Genomic DNA, 21,686 nt, shown 5'->3' with positions numbered 1-21,686 from the left:
TTACCGTATCTTGATATCATTTCGCTCTCATTGCTTTTATTGTTTTAGAGGGGGATGGGGAAGCCGTAATCCCCCCACCCCATCCCCCGCACCACCCCTAGGGGCATTCAATACAAAGATATTCCTGCATATAGAGCAGGGGTTTATTGCTGTGCGAACGCATGGGAACGGCGTTCCCTTACCTTTTCTCACGTTCCCTTACTGTTTGCGCTCTCCATTGTTCTCACATATCTGAGTAACATACATTAGCACATCAACACTGATCTAGAGTATTTCTGAGTGCCGATTGAAGCAGCTTGGAATTGCATTCTAGTCAATAGGCAGTGTCAGATAATATACAAGTAAACGTAAACATTTAACTCGATATCCTATTTGCTTCTTTCATCAGGTGTCATTTAAATTCTACGACGATGATAAACGTGCCGGGTCTTTTGTTATTCAGCAAGCATCAAATGCGAAAAGCTAAGGCAGTGGAGTATCATCCGGGTGTTAAGGAGATAGCAAAACGAGGCTATCTTCAAGCAAATGTAAGTGATTTACATACGAATAACATATCTCTATTAATATTTCATATTCACTTTCTTTGATATTTCTTGTATTGAGACCGCAATCTTTATATTTATTTCAGATCAATCCAAATTTTATTTGAACAGCTGTTTTAATATTGACCATACATCCTTGTTAATGTAGTCATGTTTTTCTGGCTACTTATTTATTTATTTATTTATTTATGATACTTTGGTGCGTTTGGGTTTATCTGCTTTAACATTTGCTTCAAAAGATCCTAATAACTATGCTGAAATAAGATACATCTATCATGTGTAAATTTAAGTTTGATTCCATTGAATAATATTACTATAAAGTTATTAAGTTTACTATAGCTCTCTTTCTTATGTTCGTCAATCGTATTGGTGTGTTGGTACATGGATAGGTAGCATGAAATGTATATAATATTTTACGGAATATTTGAGCTTTTTTCAGATCAGGACAATAGGTACAGTTGTGTGCACGCATCTATCAACACATTTTTTGGGAAACTTCTATCCTGAAGGTAAATTTTAAAAAAAAATTATAAGAAGAGAATAATCAAGAAATATAAATTTTGTACAAACGTTTCAAATCATACCTCAGACTGACTTTTCTCTCCTCTAGGTTTAGTTTTATTGCTGAAACGATGATGAAAACGGACTTTTTCTACTGCTAAACTTTTGACTTTTGTTTATTTGCTGGAAAGAAGACTACACAAATTGTATCAGGGCAAAATATTCAGGTTTGATATCTTTTTATTCTCGGGCTTCTGGAACAAAAAGGCGGGGATCATTTGGTGCTGTCCGTTTAGACGTGCATGCTTGTGTTTGTGCGTGTATATTCGTGTATCGTCGAACACGTAACCAGGTACCGTTAAACAGAGACTTGAATCTTTGGATTATAATTGGGATTGGTCTACAGATATATACAAGGCTTCTCGAATTTGTTGGGGTGGAGAGGGAGATACATTTTCATCTGTATAATTATATCTAAAATATATTCTCATTTTAAGAAGACATTTTAATATCTTAAGATACAATATATATGATCTGTTCATGTTCAAACTGGGTTTAGAATCTCGATTCAGTCTTGAGGATGGAGCGAATGGGAATGCGGTCCCTAGATGAAATCTCGAAACCATTTAAATCTCCACCTTACAACAATACCTAACTCATTTCCTCTTTATTAAACCACATATACATTACTTGGCTCGACAGACAAATATTTAGATATTGCCACAGGTGGTCATCGGTCTATATCGAAGAGGATGTACGCCATAATTATAAGCATGTGCTTTTTTAAAATATGCAATGTATATTTTTTTTCCTCTATTGTGTATTTTCTATGTGTGAAAGATATACATTCTGGGTTGCATCTTTGTAGCTGCCAATAACTATTTCTAAGTTCAAGATGCGTGATGTTGGAATATTGCAATTTCATCATACCAATTTCTGTGTGAGTGATTATATGTGCATGTTTTTAATATTACAGATCAATACATGTATTCATTGTATCTTTACATCTCTCAATATCTTCATCGCATGTTGACAATTCGTTTGATGCCATATGTTAATTACCATAACGGTAATATACATAACATCCTTTAATTTGAAAGTTACAAGTAAGAAGTAATCATAATTCAAAACATGTCCTGGCTAATTTGCCCTGCCTCGCAAAAAATTGTTTGTTTGTTTGTTTCTAAATCCTCATTCATTGCTCTAGCAGTGACTGAGTGATTATATGTCTATTTGTATTACACACGTTAGGATTCTTTATTGTGTCTTTCTAACTCTATATATAGTGGGGACGAAGGGCGTTGAATGTTACTGTTTACTTTTACTATTCCTATTTTTGCCCATGTACACGAACTGTAACTAATGCATATCATACTTCAGTTAAATTAACTTATTTTGGTTTTTGTAAAGTTTGAATTATTACATTTAAACCGCAATTATTATAGCAAAAAAAATCGTGTTTCAGTTCGACGTTTTTTTTTTGACAAGTCGGTATAGCATCTGCAACATCGCTACCGGCTCATACCACCAATCCTTCCCCTCCACCTCCTCCACCCGTCCCCATCTCTCTCTCTCTCTCTCTCTCGCTCGCACTTCGATCACAATTAACGTTCTTCATTAAAACACCAATTGTGAAGTCAACATGAAATATTTTTAACAAATCAATAAGATTCTTAATTTCAATTTGTAACATTACTGTCTTGGTAAAAATGAAAGTTTTAAAAACATACAATTTAATGACTGCTAATATTCCGCATCATTATTGTATTACTGCATAAGAATGTATAGCTATGAACACAGAATTACAAATAAATGAACAATGCGAGGTGGTCATTTATTCTCATAAATTGATTAAACTTTCTCTTGCCAGAAACATTTTCCAGATGCTTCATCATAAAAACGTCACATAATGCTCCCTTATGAAGTTATTCACGTAATCAGCCACTAGTGACTTTGACGCATTCTTTGGTTTAAAATGGACAGTATGTATTGGTAAATGAAGTTAAATGTCTATTATAGATCCCTGATAACACACACACACACACACACACACACAAAGACGCGTGTGTGTGTGTGTGTGTTTGCCACAGTATGTACATATGAGTGTTAGAGAGAGAGAGAGAGGTAGAGAGAGGGGGAAAGGGGTTAAAAACTTGGAAGACTACGTGATTTTATTCAACTTTTGAAAAATTCTTCTTTATTTTAAAATCCCCAGTCAATTAATCTGAGATATGAGTGTCAATTTAAAATAAGTGCGGTACAACAACAACAACAACAACAACAATAATAATAATAATAATAATAAAGATAATAAAGATAAACATGAATTAGGAAAACGGAGAAGACGCTGGAACTACTAACGAATGGTGAAGGTTACGAATTGTTACTCCACATGTAGAGGGATTATACGTTTATGCACACACACATACACACACACACACACACACACACACACGAACAACAAAAATATCAACAAAGGAAACAGTACTCTAGGACAAAGAAGCGTCTATATTGTCTTTATTACTTATCAATTTTTTTTGTTGACGACCGAGCCGGTTTCCAAGTGGTTAAAGCGTCCGTCTAGGACGTGGGAGGTAGTGGGTTCGAACCCCAGCCGAGTGATACCAAATACTTAAAAATGGTACTTGCAGATGCCTCATTAGGCGCTCAGCATTAAGATGTTAGTGCTAGGACTGGTCGGCTTGGTGTCAGGATAATGTGACTGGGTAGGACATCATGCTACATGTCTGCGGAATGATGCACCAGTGCAAGACATCACTATAACTGCCACACTGCAGACATCGTAGCGATATGACTGAAAATCGTTAAAGCTACGTAATAATGCAAATCACACACACACACGAGCGCGCGCGAGTTGATGACTAAGTAATGCAGGCCTCATCCCTTTATCAGTCCACATTGAGTAGAAATTGCAAAATAGCGGACCTACTGTCATTCTATTCGTTAATATAACGGCGCCCTCTGTTGGAGCAATAATTTATTGAAATTTGCATCATGCTAACATAAATTTTGCAACTGTCGCTGTGCTACAGTGGAATGTCCGAGAAATCAAACATTTTACCAATACGATACTTAAGAGTTTGCTATCAAATGAAATCTGCAAATTGTAAAGTGGAAATTCAGAGTTAGGAAGACACAATTAAGAATCCTAACGTGTGTAACAAAGCTCCACATAGAATCAATCTCATGGAACCATAAGACAGGACATTGCAGCACAATTATATCAAACTTAACAATTTAGTAATAAATGATGGCCGAGGTAAAAGTACAACTCGGAATGTATATCCGATATACCTAGAAAAGACAAACAAAGAGTAATGCAAACTACATAGTATAATAATAAAAAATATATCGTGACGATGCAATGGTCAGAAAGTAAGTAACAGAAAGAAGCAAAACCATCACGTTTTGTAACACTTAACAATTATCAAAGACATAAATTAAAAGGTGAGAGGAACTTACAGTAGTATAATGTGAATCCAGAATAATCCTGATTAAATTCTATTAAAGTCCTAAGTGAACGAAAAGTTCTGTATAAATTGTTAAACCGGAAATGAAATTTTCCGCCAAAAAGCGTGACGTTATTAAGATTTCATCGTCCACAACTCCTTCTAATAATTCACAACAGTTTCCAGTATAATAGTATAGTCCAAATAATGAACACTTTCTATTTCCACTGAACAGTCCAAACAAATGTTTTTTTTCCTCTCGAATAATATCTAAGTAAACAAAACACGCATGAGGACCTACAACAGGGACACAAGAAATGAGGATGACTACAAAAATCGGAAATAATCTGATTGCTGAGTTCTCTCCTTATATCTAGCTTTTATTGCCACTAAATTTCAAAATATACCCCACTTGATAGATCTTACTACTCATTTTATCTCGAAATTGCCTATTCATGTGACTCAGCCCGACCAATGGGAATTTACTGAATTCTTCTAGAAACGCCGAAACCCCATCAGCTAGTGAGAAAATAGTTCAATGGCGCCATTAAGAATAATTATCAATTTTATTACTAATAATTGTCAATACATACGTAAACATGCGTTTACAGATCCCATGTAATTTTTGCTCTCAACAGACTCGGGTCGTAGGCCAATTCAACTAACGATATTCTGTACAATTTACAAGCATGAATATTAAATAAAATATTGTACCAGGATTTAAGCAAAACTATAGATATACATAATAATATACATAAAGTTATGGCGGTAATGCTCCTCCATAGTTGTATACCTACCACCACTCCCACCCTACATCCCCATGGGCACATATTGAATGGGGTGGGATAAAAAGAGAATCGTATGGATCTGTTTAGCAAACGCTCATAGATTTTTAGCGTCAGTTATAAAGGTTCTAACAGCTTATGCTACATACAACAGAGGGTTTTATCCTGCATGAAATGGTCACCGAAATGGAAACAATCTTCAATAAATAATGCCCCCAGTTAAACGAGTGCTGGACCTTGAATTTGCTGGAACCGAGGATTGAATCTAGGACCTCAAAGGAGTAAAGTGTGTGTATTGCTACTGTATTATACAGGCCTTAGAGCATCACATAATTTATAAACCTTGGTTGATGATAATTTAAAGTACATATAAATAGTTTGTACTTTACAACGTAGCGACATTATATCCAACCAAATGAGGTTACGTCTTCAGATCGTGTACAAATTGTACCTAGTGTTCTGAGTCAAGTGTAGGCACAAAAATGGTGACATGACGATTAGCGACAGCGAGCTATCTAAGTTGTGTTAGTTTTTATTTTTATACTTTTTTAGCATTCCACCAGTATGGTAACTATACAGCTCAGAACCGGGCAGAGGTTGACAAACTCCTTGCAGCTATCAAAGATAAAACTCGACTGGTGCTAGCGGGAGACTTCAACACTGGCCCCGAACTACCTGAAAGCAACGTGTGTTCTGAACTGCCAGGTAATCTCAAATAACTGGGTAACTTATAAAACAAGACCGTTGTAAATTCAACCTTGCGATTCGCAAAGACACAACAGAATATATATATATATATATATATATATATATATATATATATATATATATATATATAGAGAGAGAGAGAGAGAGAGAGAGAGAGAGAGAGAGAGAGAGATTATGTGGAGCCCCGAGTGACCGAGTGGTCTAAAGCGCTGTCCGTTACGGATCACTGCCATCTCACCTCTGTCTGCGTGGGTTCGAGTCTCGGATTCAGCCAATGTGGGTATGAGAGAAAGCTTGCCAGTAGCTTCTCGTGGGTCGGTGGTTCTTTCTGGGGTTATCCCGGGTTCATCCTCCACCATTAATACTGGCAGCCATCTATAGCCTATCGTATGCTGAAAAATGGCGTTAAACCCTACAACAACAAGAAGTGATTATGTAGGTATGTATGTGCGGGTGTGGTTGGGTGTTTGTAGACAGCATTGACATGCATACAACTTTTGAACGTTATGCAAGTCGCTTCTGAATAAACCAAATTTTGAACGTAATTGTTAAATTAAGTTAAAACTTGACCGTGAACGTTTCAAATGTAAGTTAGCACAGAGATTTTGTAATATTATAATTCATTTTGACTTTTCCAGACTCTTATGAAGCCTTAACCAGCACTAAAGCCAGACTGTTTCACACTGTCATTAATAAGTGTACCTTTTGTAACGGCAACACATGGCTTCAACAAGACTGCGACTGGACTATTGACCACATCTTTCTACGGGGTCACACCCTTATGTGTATTACGGTAAGGAAGACTTGTCATATTTATATTGGTTTTTATTAATATAATCCATACTAAGAGCAAGTGGGAGTAAAAATTGGTTTTCCGATTTCTTGAATGCATATAAACAATTGCAAGCCCGAAATGTTTAGACACAGAGAAAGGACACGCAACACATCTAGTATCTTCCAATACATAGCAAGACCATATTCATGCACAGTGGGGCTTGTTTTAGAGCAGATACTATTGTTTAGATTAATGCATGTTTGTTTTATAGTTTTACAACTTCTTGCTCAATATATACACGTTTGCTTCTTAAGTCGAAGGTGGAGACTAATAGTTCAGGACTCTATTGGACATGAATTATGGAAAATGAAAAACATCGACTCTATAGAACGTGTATTAATAAAAATGAAGAAACACAGTTTTTTAGTTATCATTGATAACACAAGATGTTCGGTTTGTACGTAAATGAACATTCTGAATTAGCAAAAGTGTTGTCTGAACAAGATCTTAGTACCCTTATAAATGCAAAGAATGATTACGCATTAGCATAGCATGTCAAAATGGTCATTTAGAATGGGTATATTTACTTATAGGTATTAACATTATGGATCTAATATATAGAAAAGGTCATCCATTGCAAGAGGTCATACAAATGTTACACATACACGGTATATTATCTAATGAAAGACTGGACGATAGTTGTATGATATATTTATAAGAAGAATGCAAACATTTCTGTTTTCTTGAATGATTAATATAATGGATGGTTATTTCAAAAGAAACCATTGCCCAATGTGTAAACGTCCAGTACAATTTAATACATGCATACTACTTTAAGCTTCATAACCGTTTAGCTTTTAACGCTTCAAATAAATCTGGAAAGACTCCATATAGCTTGTTTTCTTTATTGGTTAATGTATTTGTGTGAGAAAATATGAACGATGTTTTTTTCTTCTAAGATATACTGCACGGGCATGGAGTACAGTATTATTCCGAAAAAACGAGTTCATATTTTCCCGTACAAATGCAATAACGTTTAATTATATACTCATTTCGTTTTCTTACCTAAGGGTTAATATTAAAGGAATACACTACAAGAAACAAAGTAATTGAATTCATGCTGTATTTTAAAATAAATACACAATTGTGGATTCATCAATACACTGTGGCAATATTAACGCGAACATAGCACCGCCCAGCGATCTTTGAACTTCGTCGCGCGATCAACAATACTTTATTTCTGTAAGTCTTATTTTGGTCTGCTTAAAATTGGAATGAAGTCATAATTTTACTAAATCCGCATTTACCAATTTTATGATTTTCTGTAACCGCTATATAAACTTGTTACAAGATCATGTGGTGGTTAACAGCTGTTTTGCTGGTCAACATTTGTATGGCATTACATTACATTAGATCGCAAAACTAAATATGTGTATTTGAGCTTTCCAAGAATAGACAAAAATTCACAGTACGTTTTGTTTATTCTGATAAATATCCACGCCATATACTTGTACTAACGGTTGAATTAAAAGTTTGTTAAAAATTGTATGCATAAAGCAATGCCAGTGAATGCATCAATATTTGTCAATCGCGATCCAACCACATAGGTGTTATGATAACCTAGAGGCAACATGATGTTCCTCTTATTATCATTATCTTCAAGTATTTAAGGTTTCAAATGGTATATCTTGATTGTCTCGTGTACTTCCAAATAAACCTGTTTCAGCAATGAAAATATAGTCACCTTTAAACAGGATGATTTTCTCATTAATTTGTTGAAGGGTTTGTTTGCTCATATCTTGTATTTATTTCTGTTAAAGCCATTGATGTGCTGTGTAAAGATAAGCGCCGCCTACGTTGGCGATACTATATAACGCTAACTGGCTTCCTGCAGGAACAGATACAAAGAACTGTGACACATGTATTTTGGTTGTTAGCGTATTTTCATGTTAACAATAGTTTAGAAACTATTTAATATTTTGTTATTTCACCATTCAAAGTCCAATAAAATATTTTGTTTTCTTTATATCACGGATACTAATATATGCATAAATAAGCTCCACACCTTCCTCTGTGAAGACAAACCAGTTTTAAGAAATGTTATTCGATGATGTGTTTATATTTCCTGGCTCTTCTTCCCCAACACCAGTGTCGGTGTTTCGAATTACATTGTATTGTGGTGTGGCATTTAAATAATAAATTAATAATAGTTTCTACCGTAAGATAAAAATATATTTGGGCTTTTGTTACCCACATAAAATTTATTAAGACAATCTTTCCTCACCAGCTGGGTTACTGACATTCAAGATAAGATTACTATCAATGTTCAAATCTCCTTTTATAATATTGCCACTCTTGTTCAAATAATTGCTATCCACCAATATTTGTTGCAGTAAGATTTATAGCTTTAATTGCTAATAACTTGATGTTCTATTTATGCACATATTTAATTTGCCTGTTAGTATATCGCCAGATTCTCAACGTAATTGTCATGGCTTACCTGGGGCCCCGAGTGACCGAGTGGTCTAAAGCGCTCTCCGGTACGGATCACTACCATCTCACCTCTGTTTGAGTGGGTTCGAGTCTCGGATTCAGCCAATGTAGGTGTGTGAGAAAGCACGGGTTCTTCCTCCACCATTAATACTGGCTGCCATGTGTAGCAACATCTGTGCTGAAAAATGGCGTTCAACCCAACAAAAACAACAACAACATGGCTTAACTGATAATGTTGTCTGGTACCTGTACCTAGACTAGCATTACGGTTGCCAACATTCCAGACTATATTACTGGATATTAACTACTTCGTAAAACCCTATATTACTATAATTCTTTAAAGCAAAATGTGGAAGTATTTGTTGTCTTTTCTCAACAACAGAACTGGTACTGTTTAACAGATGGATAAAGTGATTGAAACATGGACGTCTGAGTTACCAAATTTAAGCATAATGATTTTCCAGTGGCTGTAATATAATCACATCTACGAATTCGTGCGTTGTAGGTGTGTAATTTTTAAAATAAGTCACCTATTAATGTGTCAAAATAAGTTCTAAAATAACCTATTAGCTGATTATACACATGCAGGATTAATAAAATCTATGCTGGGGTTCAGCCTTGTAGAGATACTTTGTATCCCTGGGGTATAGCCTTGTGGAGAGACTATTTATCCCTGGGGATTAGCCTTATGTGGAGACTATGTATCCCTCGGGTTTAGTCTTGTGGGGAGACTATGTATCCTTGGGGTTTAGGACTTGTGGGGAGGCTATGTATCCCTGGGGTTTAGCCTTTTGGGGAGACAATGTATCCCTGCAAAAAACTGAATACAAACACTGAGATTATTTTTCTAACCCAATTGTTTCCAATTAAATTAAAGTAACCCTGGTTGTTTGCAGTATAGTTAGTAGAATCGACACATGTAGTATTAATTAGCTACTATTATTGCCTCTCACTTTGTATAAAGCTCATCAGATCTTATACACTTTTATGAAAATCCGAATAATTACCAAAGTAGGATCTATATATATTTGCCTCTCTTAGAAAAAGTCATGAAAAATGTATAATTGTGATGTGTTAGAAGTATTGCACAACGTCTAGATTGGAGCAACTTGCTGTCATTGTTCATATAAATACCGCCCATTAATACAAACATGTTAATAAGGGCAATGAGGTTATCTGTCAACCCTAAGTACACACATGAAAATAGAAACCATACAAACATTTGAAATTATTACTGTATTATCACATTTAATCCACTGATGTCATATGAAAATAACAGTAAGTAAATTATATCTTTTATATAGTTAACTTTTAGCGTTCATCAGTTCTTATTTTGGAAAATGTTCTATGGAAGGCAATGGTACGATACTGTACAGTAGACCTACTGGTTACACTTCTAACAATGTGCGTAGTAACTATGGAGATTTCTAGTTCATGACTTTGTTGCAACTTTATATTTTCTGTCCTGGAAATATGGCAAGTTTTACTATCACTAGTGTAATGACACAGTGCAACGATTAGCATGTAGACTACTGAATGAACCACTCTGTTTGGTAATGCAGAGTTTTAATTTCCTGTCGCATTATATTTGAATCAGCTGGGGTAGATTTTTGGTTGGGGTTTGACAAAGCAGAAACCAGTTCAACATTTTTATTTCTGCTTTTCATGTTTCAAAAATAAAATTCCCATATAGATTGAAATAACAAACATTTCAATATTATCCTTTTGCTTGCCTTTGTCAGTGCCATTTAAATACTGTTGTGTTTTTAATTACATTTATCCAACATTCGTCATAAAACATCCAAAATAATTTTGTATCTTTTGCTGAAAGTACATATTTCGTAATGGTCATTTAGATCTTTCAAGAACCAGAGCTTCACTTCATTATAAATCTGGCACATTTTCATGCGAGAAAAAAATGTTTTTAATGTTTCTGAAATTTACTCTTCTGGTTTACTAATTTACAAAATGTATGTAATATTTTGGTATAGTATACTTCAAAGTTATTTACTAAATGTGTAATTTCTTCACCATTAAATCTTTTATTTTGTCCTCAACTGGGTTAGCCATCCTAAGAACTATTTTAAATATTCCTCTGTCCAGTTTGTCGTGTATAATTTTTTCAAACGTTCATTGTTTTCTGTGACATTCTTACCATATTTGCTTTTCATCCTTCAAAAATAGAATCCACGTAGAGATTCAAATAATATTTTAAATTTCTCCTTTTGCTTGCCTCTATCGGTGCCATATAGATTCAAATATTTTAATTTTCTCCTTTTGCTTGCCTCTATCGGTGCCATTTTAATACTGCTGTACTTATAATATTTATTCAACATTTGTTTTAAAGCATCCAAAATATTTATTGTGTTGTTTGCTATAAAGTACATTATAGTTGTTAATGTTCAAATAAATCTTTCAACAATGAGAGCTTCACCATCATCATAAATCTGGCACATTTCAAGACAGTTTTCATTCAAGAAAAGATTGTTTTTAATGTTTCGAAAATTTACTCTTCTGATATAATAATATATTTTGTCATTTCTCAAATTCTTTTTTCTTCAAAAGTATTTATTATACTAGTGTCCATATAAGTATGGATTAGTATACTCCAAAGATATTTACTGAATGTCTCCATATTAGTATGGATTAGTATACTCCAAACGTATTTACTGAATGTGTCCATATAATTATGGATTAGTATACTCCAAACATATTTACTAGTATAGTATACTCCAAACGTATTTACTGACTTTACTAGTATAGTATACTCCAAACATATTTACTGACTCTATATATATATATATATATATATATATATATATATATATATATATATATATATATATATATATATATATATATATATATTTATATAAACCTTCCTGACTTTTATTTCCTGCTGCTGCACGTCCTAAGGAATGTAATACTTTAACCAATTCCTAACAAGACATCCAATAGACTGTCAACTTCAGCAAGTCAAAAACCTAACAATCCATCAGTTTTATTTTGTTTTAATTGTACATGTGAAAATTTTAGATCCAACATTTTGGGATCTTGCCTTCATTATACATTTTATTCATGTTTTTGTCAACTTCTTACACTTGTAAAAGACACAATTGCAGACAACACATTTCCAAATATACTATGATAATAATTTTCCGTATCTTGTGTTTTTTGAATTGTCACTCGACTTTTCTGATATGTTGTTCTCACTGGCACAAATATAAATTTGATATTAAATTCAGCGAAGTTTGTTGTTGTCTTTGTAGGGTTTAACGCCATTTTTCAGCACAAGATAGGCTATATATGGCAGCCAGCATAAATGGTGGAGGAAGAACCCGGGGAAAACCCCGGAAAGAACCACCGACCCATGAGAAACTACTAGCAAGCTTTCTTGCATACCCACAATTGCCAAACCCAAGACTCTAACCCAGACAGAAAGAGGTGAGATGGCAATGATCTGTAACGGTGAGCACTTTAGACCGCTCAGCCACTCAGGGCCACCAAATTCAGCAAAGAAACAGTAGAGCTTTTTGGAGTGAAATCATATACTGCATCTGAACTTGTAACCAAGCTAAAATAAATTAGTAACGAGTCTACTTCTTTAATTCTGACTCAGTGATGGCCCTCATTTTCCATTTCTATTGCTCTCGAGTCAATACGTAAGATGTCTCTAATAGAGTTCATAATTGTAGAATCAATTAAGTGTCATTATTATTCTGCAGCTTAATGTATTCGGTGCAATTGCAACTTTCCAGGTTTTGTTTACTATTATTATAAAATGAAATATTTGAAAACATTCATCTCAGATCTTTCTTCGATTACGCTTTCAGAGAATATTAGATGATCCCTATGTTCAGAAAAGACATCACATATCTGACCACTATGGAGTGATGGCCACATTCGCATAACACGGCAAGAAAGTCAAGGCAGATGATGAAATGACCCAAGTCATGAGACCAACAGCTAGGTTCATTGTCCACCAATCATGAAACAAACTGTAAATTTAACATAATTATGAATTTTACCACTGACAATAAAGGTGATTAAATGACAAATATCCAGAGACCAACATCAGTGTAAAGATGTACATGCTGTAACAGAATACAACAAACTCATTAAAAGATAGATTGTAAAATCATATCGTGTAAGGTTTGATAATATGCATTATCCTGGATTTATTAATATTATATTCATATTTCTGACATTAAAAGAAATTCATGGAATCACTCTGAATTGATTTTATGTTGACATTACTAACAAAAACAAAAACCACAGTTCAGTTCATGTCTTAATCTTTATTGCTTAAGGAAAAGAAACCATTTTAATCATGAAAAATTACAAATAGCCTTGATTTAATAAAAGCTGTCAAGATGCCAACATTTTTGCCTTGGCAAAACTGTTATACATTTTTAGTACAAATTACATATTTTATATTATTAAATTCTGGAAGATCATAGTTGCATGCAGTAGTATATTTTAAAAGCAGTTTGCTTTGTGCACAAAAAAAGTATTTCCATATGAATACAATAAACTGATTAAAAACAAAAAGCAAAGAGTCTAATGCAAAGTAAATAGGTAACAATTTGTCGTAATGATGAGGAGAAAAGAAAGATGCAGATAATTTGTGAAAACAAAATAAAGTGTGTGATTATTGGTTGGTCAAAATAAGAATTAATGGTTTTGGAAATGGATGAATATGGATTGGTGATTCTGTACTAGGAATGAAATATTAAAATCTACTAATGTGATACATTATCAGATAGGACTTGTGAGAAGAGAACACTGCACAATTAATATAAATAAGCAATGATGAACATGCACGTCACAAGATGAAGCCGTGATGGCACTGGATTATGGGACACACCAAAAACAACTGCGTTTATAAGATGTTTATTTATAAACACAAACTAAATATTAACAAATCTGACACCGTTATGAACAAAAAGATCAGGAAAATTATAAAGTTCCTAACATGGAACTATCAACAACAATTAACTCAACGAGTAAAAACTCAAACATGAATTTAACAAATGGAATTTCAAACAAACCTGACTTAAGTCCTATCACCGATCAAAAAAATAAAAGTATATGATCTACACCCCAATATAAACACATTCTTGAATGTATCGTTCATACAACGATATTGAAATGCATGTTAATTTGAATGTATCTATCATATGACGATATTGAATTGCATGTAAATTTGAATCCATCGTCCATAAAACGATATTGAAATGCATGAAATTATGAACCTATCTATCGGTCATATAACGATATTGCAATAGGAATGAATACAATTATGAACCTATCGATCGTTCACATAACGATATTGAAAATGGAATGGATGAAATTATGAACCTATCGATCGTTCATATAACGATATTGCAATAGGAATTAATGAAATTATGAACCTATCGATCGTTCATATAACGATATTTCAGTAGGAATGAATGAAAATTTGCTCAGATAGCAATAGTGAAAATAACAACATGGAACACAATATATATATATATATATATATATATATATATATATATATATATATATATATATATATATATATATATACATATATATATACATATACAGACATATATACATACATATATATATATATACATATACAGATATACAGACATATATACATATATATATATACAGATATACAGACATATATATATACATATATATATATACAGATATACAGACATATATATATATATATATATATATATATATATATATATATATATATATATATATATATATATATATATATATATATATATATATATATATATAACTATCGTGGCGCCCATTTGACGTCCAAGATGTAACTCCGTTTCCACTCGCTCTAGTCCATGGACAGAGGAGCGCCCACGCATGGTCCGCCCCACCCAGTCTGTTGAAGGATTCCTCCAGAGTCCTCACATTTAACACAGACCCGATGGTCGCGAAACCTTGGTCCCTCGCATCGAGAAAATCAGTACAATCTTCTGATCCAATGTCACCATAACACAGCGTATACGTCACACGAAACCACAAAGAGTTCTGTGACTCCACATCAAACCATGTATAAGGCATGGCAGCATGTATAAGGCATGGCAGGCATGTATAAGGCATGGCAGGCAGCTCTATAGCTGGAGATATGCTCCCGGAAAGGGGTAAGCTTTCTGACAAGACTCGTCATAATGTAATTTGTTTATAAAGAATTTGCTCTATATGTACACAAGCTGTGACATGTATGCGCATCTAGGTACTTAGGTTATCCCGCTGCAGGCAATTTGTACGTGCTGGGGTCTGACTTTCGCTCAGGAGTTCGAAATAACTAGAGCCGAAAAAATATACCACCCTCGGGTGACGCTGTACGCGGCAACGAAACCCGAATACATTTTTGACAACATATACATATTGATATAACTCATACACAATTCCGTGATTATACCTCCCCCCTTAAAAAAGTGGAAACACTTAGAAAAACACGGAATTGTGCCAAAAATATAAACTGAAACGTTACTTACATTTCAAGAAAAAAACTACAAATAAGACTCTGCTTAAGTAATCGGCCTCTACGTTTTCCGACCCTCTGATTGCTTCGATCCGGAAACAATATGGCTCCAGAGTCAATGCCCAACGCATCAATCTTGCGTTGGCAACTTTTGCCTTCTTCAAATATATGAGAAGCTGATGGTCCGTTTTAAGGACACATTCCTTTCGAAAAGGTACGTGTGGAATTTATTTATACCCCACATCAGCGCCTGTCATGTTTACCCCGACCCAGAGTAGCCCAGTTTGAAACATGTATAATCAAGGTAATTCTGACAGGCCATTGTTTGATGTCAAACATTGCCGAAGGCTAGCACTATTCCGTTACGTAAGATTGTTGTGGCTAGAATTGAAGAGCCGGACATAGGAGTTGTGAGGCCGCCCGATAGACAATTATCACCTAGGTGTCGAAATGTTTTCCAAGATCAAAAGAAGTTGCCTGAAGAAATGGGAGTGTCTTAACTTCTTTCCCTGCAAACAGACAGACAGGTTGAACTGGCCGCTAAGACGATTGGACAGGGGCACAGCGCCACCCAATCAGAATCGAGATAGGGGAGAGACCTTGATTTGGGTAGAATGATATCTCCGCGTCTTCCGGCAAGAGTTAGTTCGCTGAGAGAAATTACCCAGAGTGGAGGTTAGCGTAACTCCGAATAGCCATTCGTTATTGGCGGGAAAATCTTAGAGCGGGAAATTCTAAGTACAGAAAGCTTCAAATAAGGTCAGTAGGATATTTGTTCGGTCTTTGTGGAATGCGACTGCATTTCAATTGTAGGTCGTATGTAGCCTTTATTATTACTAGAATCGTAGTACGAAGAATGACTTTGTTTTGTTAATATGTTGCATATTTTGAAGAAATGAGTTGATATTTATAAAGAATTATATAGCTTGCTAGCCGTCGTAAGAGTTAATATTGTACTTTGCTATGTGGGTATTTTATAGTAGACTAACACATATGTTCATATGATTATAGATTTTGCCATTGTTGAATATTTGTAATGTACAGACATGCGTCTGATTGTTGTCAGATTGTAGTACGATGAGATTAAATATATATGCGTATATACTGACGTGACGCAATGTATTGATGTCTGTATAACAATTCGCTGATACCGTGTTATTATGCCATTGTTTACCCTGCAAGAAGTGTATGGGAATTTCGATGTGTATGCATGCGTGACCGAAACAGTGATAGCTATCTGATGATTAATTGTCGATATAGTGTGAGGTGGGATTCGATAAAACATATGTTAACGCCTTGTGGGTTTTCACAGGAAGCTTTGAGGGACAGACCAGTTTCAGTTTGGTCCCGTAGTCTCAGATAGAGAGACGGAGGAAAGGAGAAGAAAGGAGAAGAATGTGAAGTTGAAGTCTGGGAGCGAAATTGGAGGAGGAGATGATAGAGGGGGAAAGGAGAACAAAAGGAGAAGTTGAAGTCTGGGAGCGAAATTGGAGGAGGAGATAGTAGAGAGGGAACGGAGACAGAGGAGGAGTTAGAGGAACGGAAAGAAGGAAGGAATCAGCGGGAAGAAATAGATGAGTAGATGCAAGGACAGGGGGAAAATCGAACTCACACTGTAAATCACGGGATGAATTAGGCTGTCACTTGGTTGAGGGAAAGACGAGTGATTGGAAGTTATCGTTTTAATTATTCGAATTTATTAAATTGTTATTGATTGAATTTTCATCTTCGTGTTCTCTATAATTTAACCGTCGGCATTGCTGACTGGGGGCTCAGAGCTGTAAATCTATCTTGTCACTAATTTAACTTTCTAACCTAACGAGCCAGGGTGGAACTTTCATCATAATTTAATTAAATTATATTGGAAGAACCCCACCCCAGTACGTGCAAACCTCACAGCGCCAAACACTCCTTTTCGATCACGGAGTAATTTTGCTCCCTAGGCAGCAATTTCCATCTAGCATAAGCTATGGGTAACGTTACCCCCTCTTGCTATTGTAGTAAAACTGCTCCTAATCCCGTGTTGGAAACATCAGTTCACAATATGAACGATTTATTTGATTCTGGCAACTTTAGGATCGGTGCACTAATCAATCTTCCCTTAAGAGCATTAAAGGCTCTTTCCTGGCATGAACCCCAAGAAACTTTATTGGGCTGTCCCTTCCTAGTTAAATCCGTAAATGGACTAGCTATAGTGCCGAAATTTGGAAAGAACTTCCTATAAAAACCTACCAACCCGAGAAACGATCGTATCTGTTTCTTGGTTTCTGGCCTAGGAGCGTCTTTGATCAGTTCTATTTTGCCAGGGTGTGGTTTTACTTGCCCTGACCCACTTACTACATGGTCCAAGCATTCCAGGTTAGAATATGCAATACTACACTTGGAGGGTCTCGCTGTGAGATTTGCCTTGCGGAGTCTGTCGAACAGAGCGACTAATAAACTAGCATGCTCGTCCCTGGTATGCGTATAAATATGAATATCGTCGATGAAACTATCTACGTTATTCATGCCTTTCAACAATTTTCATACACAGGAAACAAAGACTTTCGCTCAAACATAGATAATGACGTTAACAAAAACAAAGAAAAATCGTTCGCTCAGATAGCGATAATGTCGTTATCTCAGATAGCTATAATGATAATATTTCTGGTTTTATAGCAATGATGGTGGTTTGTTTATGCTCGAGTAGTGATTATGTGTAACCCAAACGGTGGGAGATAACCTGGTGTCCAAAATTACACTCACAGTGTACCTTCAGTCCCACCACTGTCGAACGGTAAATGAGCCACCACGCATGGCCCGCCCCTCCCAGCCTACCCATGGATCCCTTGGACCCTGCAAGCCCGATGGTTCCGGAGCGCTGGTTCCTCTACACGAGATAACCACAATCTCTCTATAAACCTAACGTCACCACCGACAGCAGCACACTAGGTACATATCAAGTCACAAAGAACCACCACTCGACACCCGAACCAGCACCATGGCTAAAACCTCCCCTCTAACACAGTTTCACAGCTGACAACACAAACAGCAACAGCTCTACAGTGGCCCAACAAACACAGACAGTCACTGGCTTTCTCATCAGCTGCAACACATCACATCACAAACAGTAAAGTTCAGACACAAAGACAGACAGCATCGACTGCTCCAACTGAACGAATAATCTAATAATCTCGCCCTCATACCCAAACTGTTTGCCCAACTCCACTAATTCTTTGAGTGACGACATAATAAATACTGTTGATAAGAACACCAATCCTAAGTGCACTATCATATAACACATACAATTTTAGGATTACACGAACCAACCGTATACTCCTTCTTCAAATATATGCAATATGTGTATATGTATATATAATAAACAAAATGGCAAATAAAACGGAATATCAGTGAGGTATTCACTCACGTGCCTGAATTATCTCTTGTCAGAAAGGTCACAATCTGAAACAGATAACTGAAAAATCTTACTGGAGTCGAGACCTATGCAAACTAACGTCCCTGCTCCACCTAATCCAATAATGCTCCGCATAATCCAATAATGCTCCTCCTAATCCAATAATCCCACTTCTGACACCATTTGTCACAAGATGAAGACGGGATGGGACTGGATTAAGGAACACACCAAAACAACTGCGTTTATAAGATGTTTATTTATAAACGCAAATTAAATATTAACAAATCTGACACCATTATAAACAAAAAGATCAGGAAAATTATAAAGTTTCTAACATGAAACTATCAACAACAATAGACTCAACAAGGAAAAACTCAAACATGAATTTAACAAATGGAATTTCAAACAAACCTGACTTAAGTCCTATCACCGTTCAAAAAAATAAAAGTATATGATCTGCACCCCAATATAAACACATTCTTGAATGTATCGTTCATACAACGATATTGAAAAGCATGTAGATTTGAATGTATCGTTCATAAAACGATATTGAAAAGCAGGTAAATTTGAATGTATCGTTCATAAAACGATATTGAAATGCATGAAATTATGAACGTATTGTCGTTTATATAACGATATTGCAATAGGAATGAATGAAATTATGAACCTATCGATCGTTCATATAACGATATTCCAATAGGAATGAATCAAAATTTGCTTAGATAACAATGGTGAAGATAACAACATGGAATACAATGTATATATATATAACTATCGTTGAGCCCATTTGACGTCCAAGATGTAACTCCGGTTCCACTCGCTCTAGTCCATGGTCAGAGAAACGCCAACGCATGGTCCGCCCTTCTCAGTCTGTTGAAGGATTCCTCGAGAGTCCGTCCTCACATTTAACACAGACCCGATGGTCGTGATGCCTTGGTCCCTCGCATCGAGAAAACCAGTACATTCTTCCGATCCAACGTCACCATAACACAGCGTATACGTCACACGAAACCACAAAGAGTTCTGTGACTCCACATCAAACCATGTATAAAGGCATGGCAGCATGTATAAGGCATGACAGGCAGCTCTACAGCTGGAGATTTGCTCCCGGAAAGGGGTAAGCTTTCTGACAAGACTCGTCATAATGTAATTTGGTTATAAAGAATTTGCTCTATATGTACACTAGCTGTGACAGATATGCGCAGCTATGTACTTAGGTTTTCCCGCTGCAGGTAATTTGCACGTGCTGTGGTCTGAGTTTTGCTCAGCATTTCGAAATAACTAGACCGAACAAATATACCACCCTCGGGTGACGCTGTACGCGGCAACGAAACCCGAGTTCATTTTTGACAACATATACATATTGATATAACTCATACACAATTCCGTGATTATACCTCCCCCCTTAAAAAAGTGGAAACACTTAGAAAAACACGGAATTGTGCCAAAAATATAAACTGATACGTTACTTATATTCGAAAAAAAAACTACAAATCAGACTCTGCTTAAGTTACCGGCCCCTACGTTTTCTGACCCTCTGATTGCTTCGATCCGGAAACAATATGGCTGCAGAGTCAATGCCCAACGCATCAATCTTGCGTTGGTAACTTTTGCCTTGTTCACATATATGAGAGGCTAATGGTTCGTTTTAAGGAAAAATTCCTTACGGAAAAAAGTACATGTGGAATTTCCCTAACCCCACACCAGTGCCAACACTCCTTTTCAATCACGGAGCAATTTTGCTCCCTAGGCAGCAATTTCCTACTAGCATAAGCTATGGGTAATGTTACAACCTCTTGTTCTTGCACCAAAATTGCTTCTAATCCCGTGTTGGAAGCATGAGTTCTCAATATGAACGATTTATTTAATTTTGGCAACTTTAGGATCAGTGCACTAATCAATCTTCCCTTAAGAGCGTTAAAAGCTATATAAAATTTGCTCTATATGTACACTAGCTGCGACAGATGTGCGCAGGGGGTACGTCCAATGCTTCTACGGTAAGATTGGTTGTACGCTTCAACCAGGTGCGGTAAGATGTTGATGTACTTGAGAGTGTGGTGATGCGTAAATTATGTCCACGTCCGTTCTTTCAAGGTGCGTTGAAAACGTTCCATGATGCTGGCTTTGGTTTCGGAATTCTCGGTGGTGAAGAAAATGAATGTCACGTTTCTTTAATTCATTTTAGAAAGCTTGTTTCAGAAATTCGGTGCCTTTGTCAGTTTGCAATCGAAGAGGGTGACGACCGCTTTGTTTCAACACCCGTTGGAGGGCTCGCACTAACTCGTTGATTGATTTGGAAGTCCATGGCACGACCCAGGCAAATTAAGAAAAGACATCGATGACACAAAACAAATATTTGTAGCCACGATTGTGGGTGGCCAAATGAGAGACTTCGGCTAAATCGGCTTGCCATTAATGATCGATGCCTTCCACTTGGGTGCGATTTCTGGATAACGTTCATCGAATGGGTTTGTCTGAAGTGTTGGTAGCTTATTCTTGTAACCATG

General features: G+C 35.9%; 1 protein-coding gene across 1 annotated transcript; it reads left to right on the top strand.

Annotated features, from left to right (window-relative positions):
* Positions 1-394: 394 nt before the first annotated feature.
* Positions 395-13,484, top strand: LOC149800585 (uncharacterized). Its single transcript, XM_089954541.1, has 5 exons — positions 395-527; positions 982-1,051; positions 5,851-6,003; positions 6,645-6,799; positions 13,108-13,484. The coding sequence occupies exons 1-5, from the start codon at positions 411-413 to the stop codon at positions 13,183-13,185; spliced, it is 573 nt and encodes a 190-aa protein (XP_089810667.1). The 5' UTR covers positions 395-410; the 3' UTR covers positions 13,186-13,484.
* Positions 13,485-21,686: the final 8,202 nt, after the last annotated feature.

Source organism: Sinohyriopsis cumingii, chromosome 4 (assembly GCF_028554795.1).
Source record: "Sinohyriopsis cumingii isolate HCF-2022 chromosome 4, ASM2855479v2, whole genome shotgun sequence".
Lineage (NCBI taxonomy): Eukaryota > Metazoa > Mollusca > Bivalvia > Unionida > Unionidae > Sinohyriopsis > Sinohyriopsis cumingii.
Note: the sequence above shows the minus strand (reverse complement) of the source record. Positions and strands in the feature narration are given on the sequence as shown.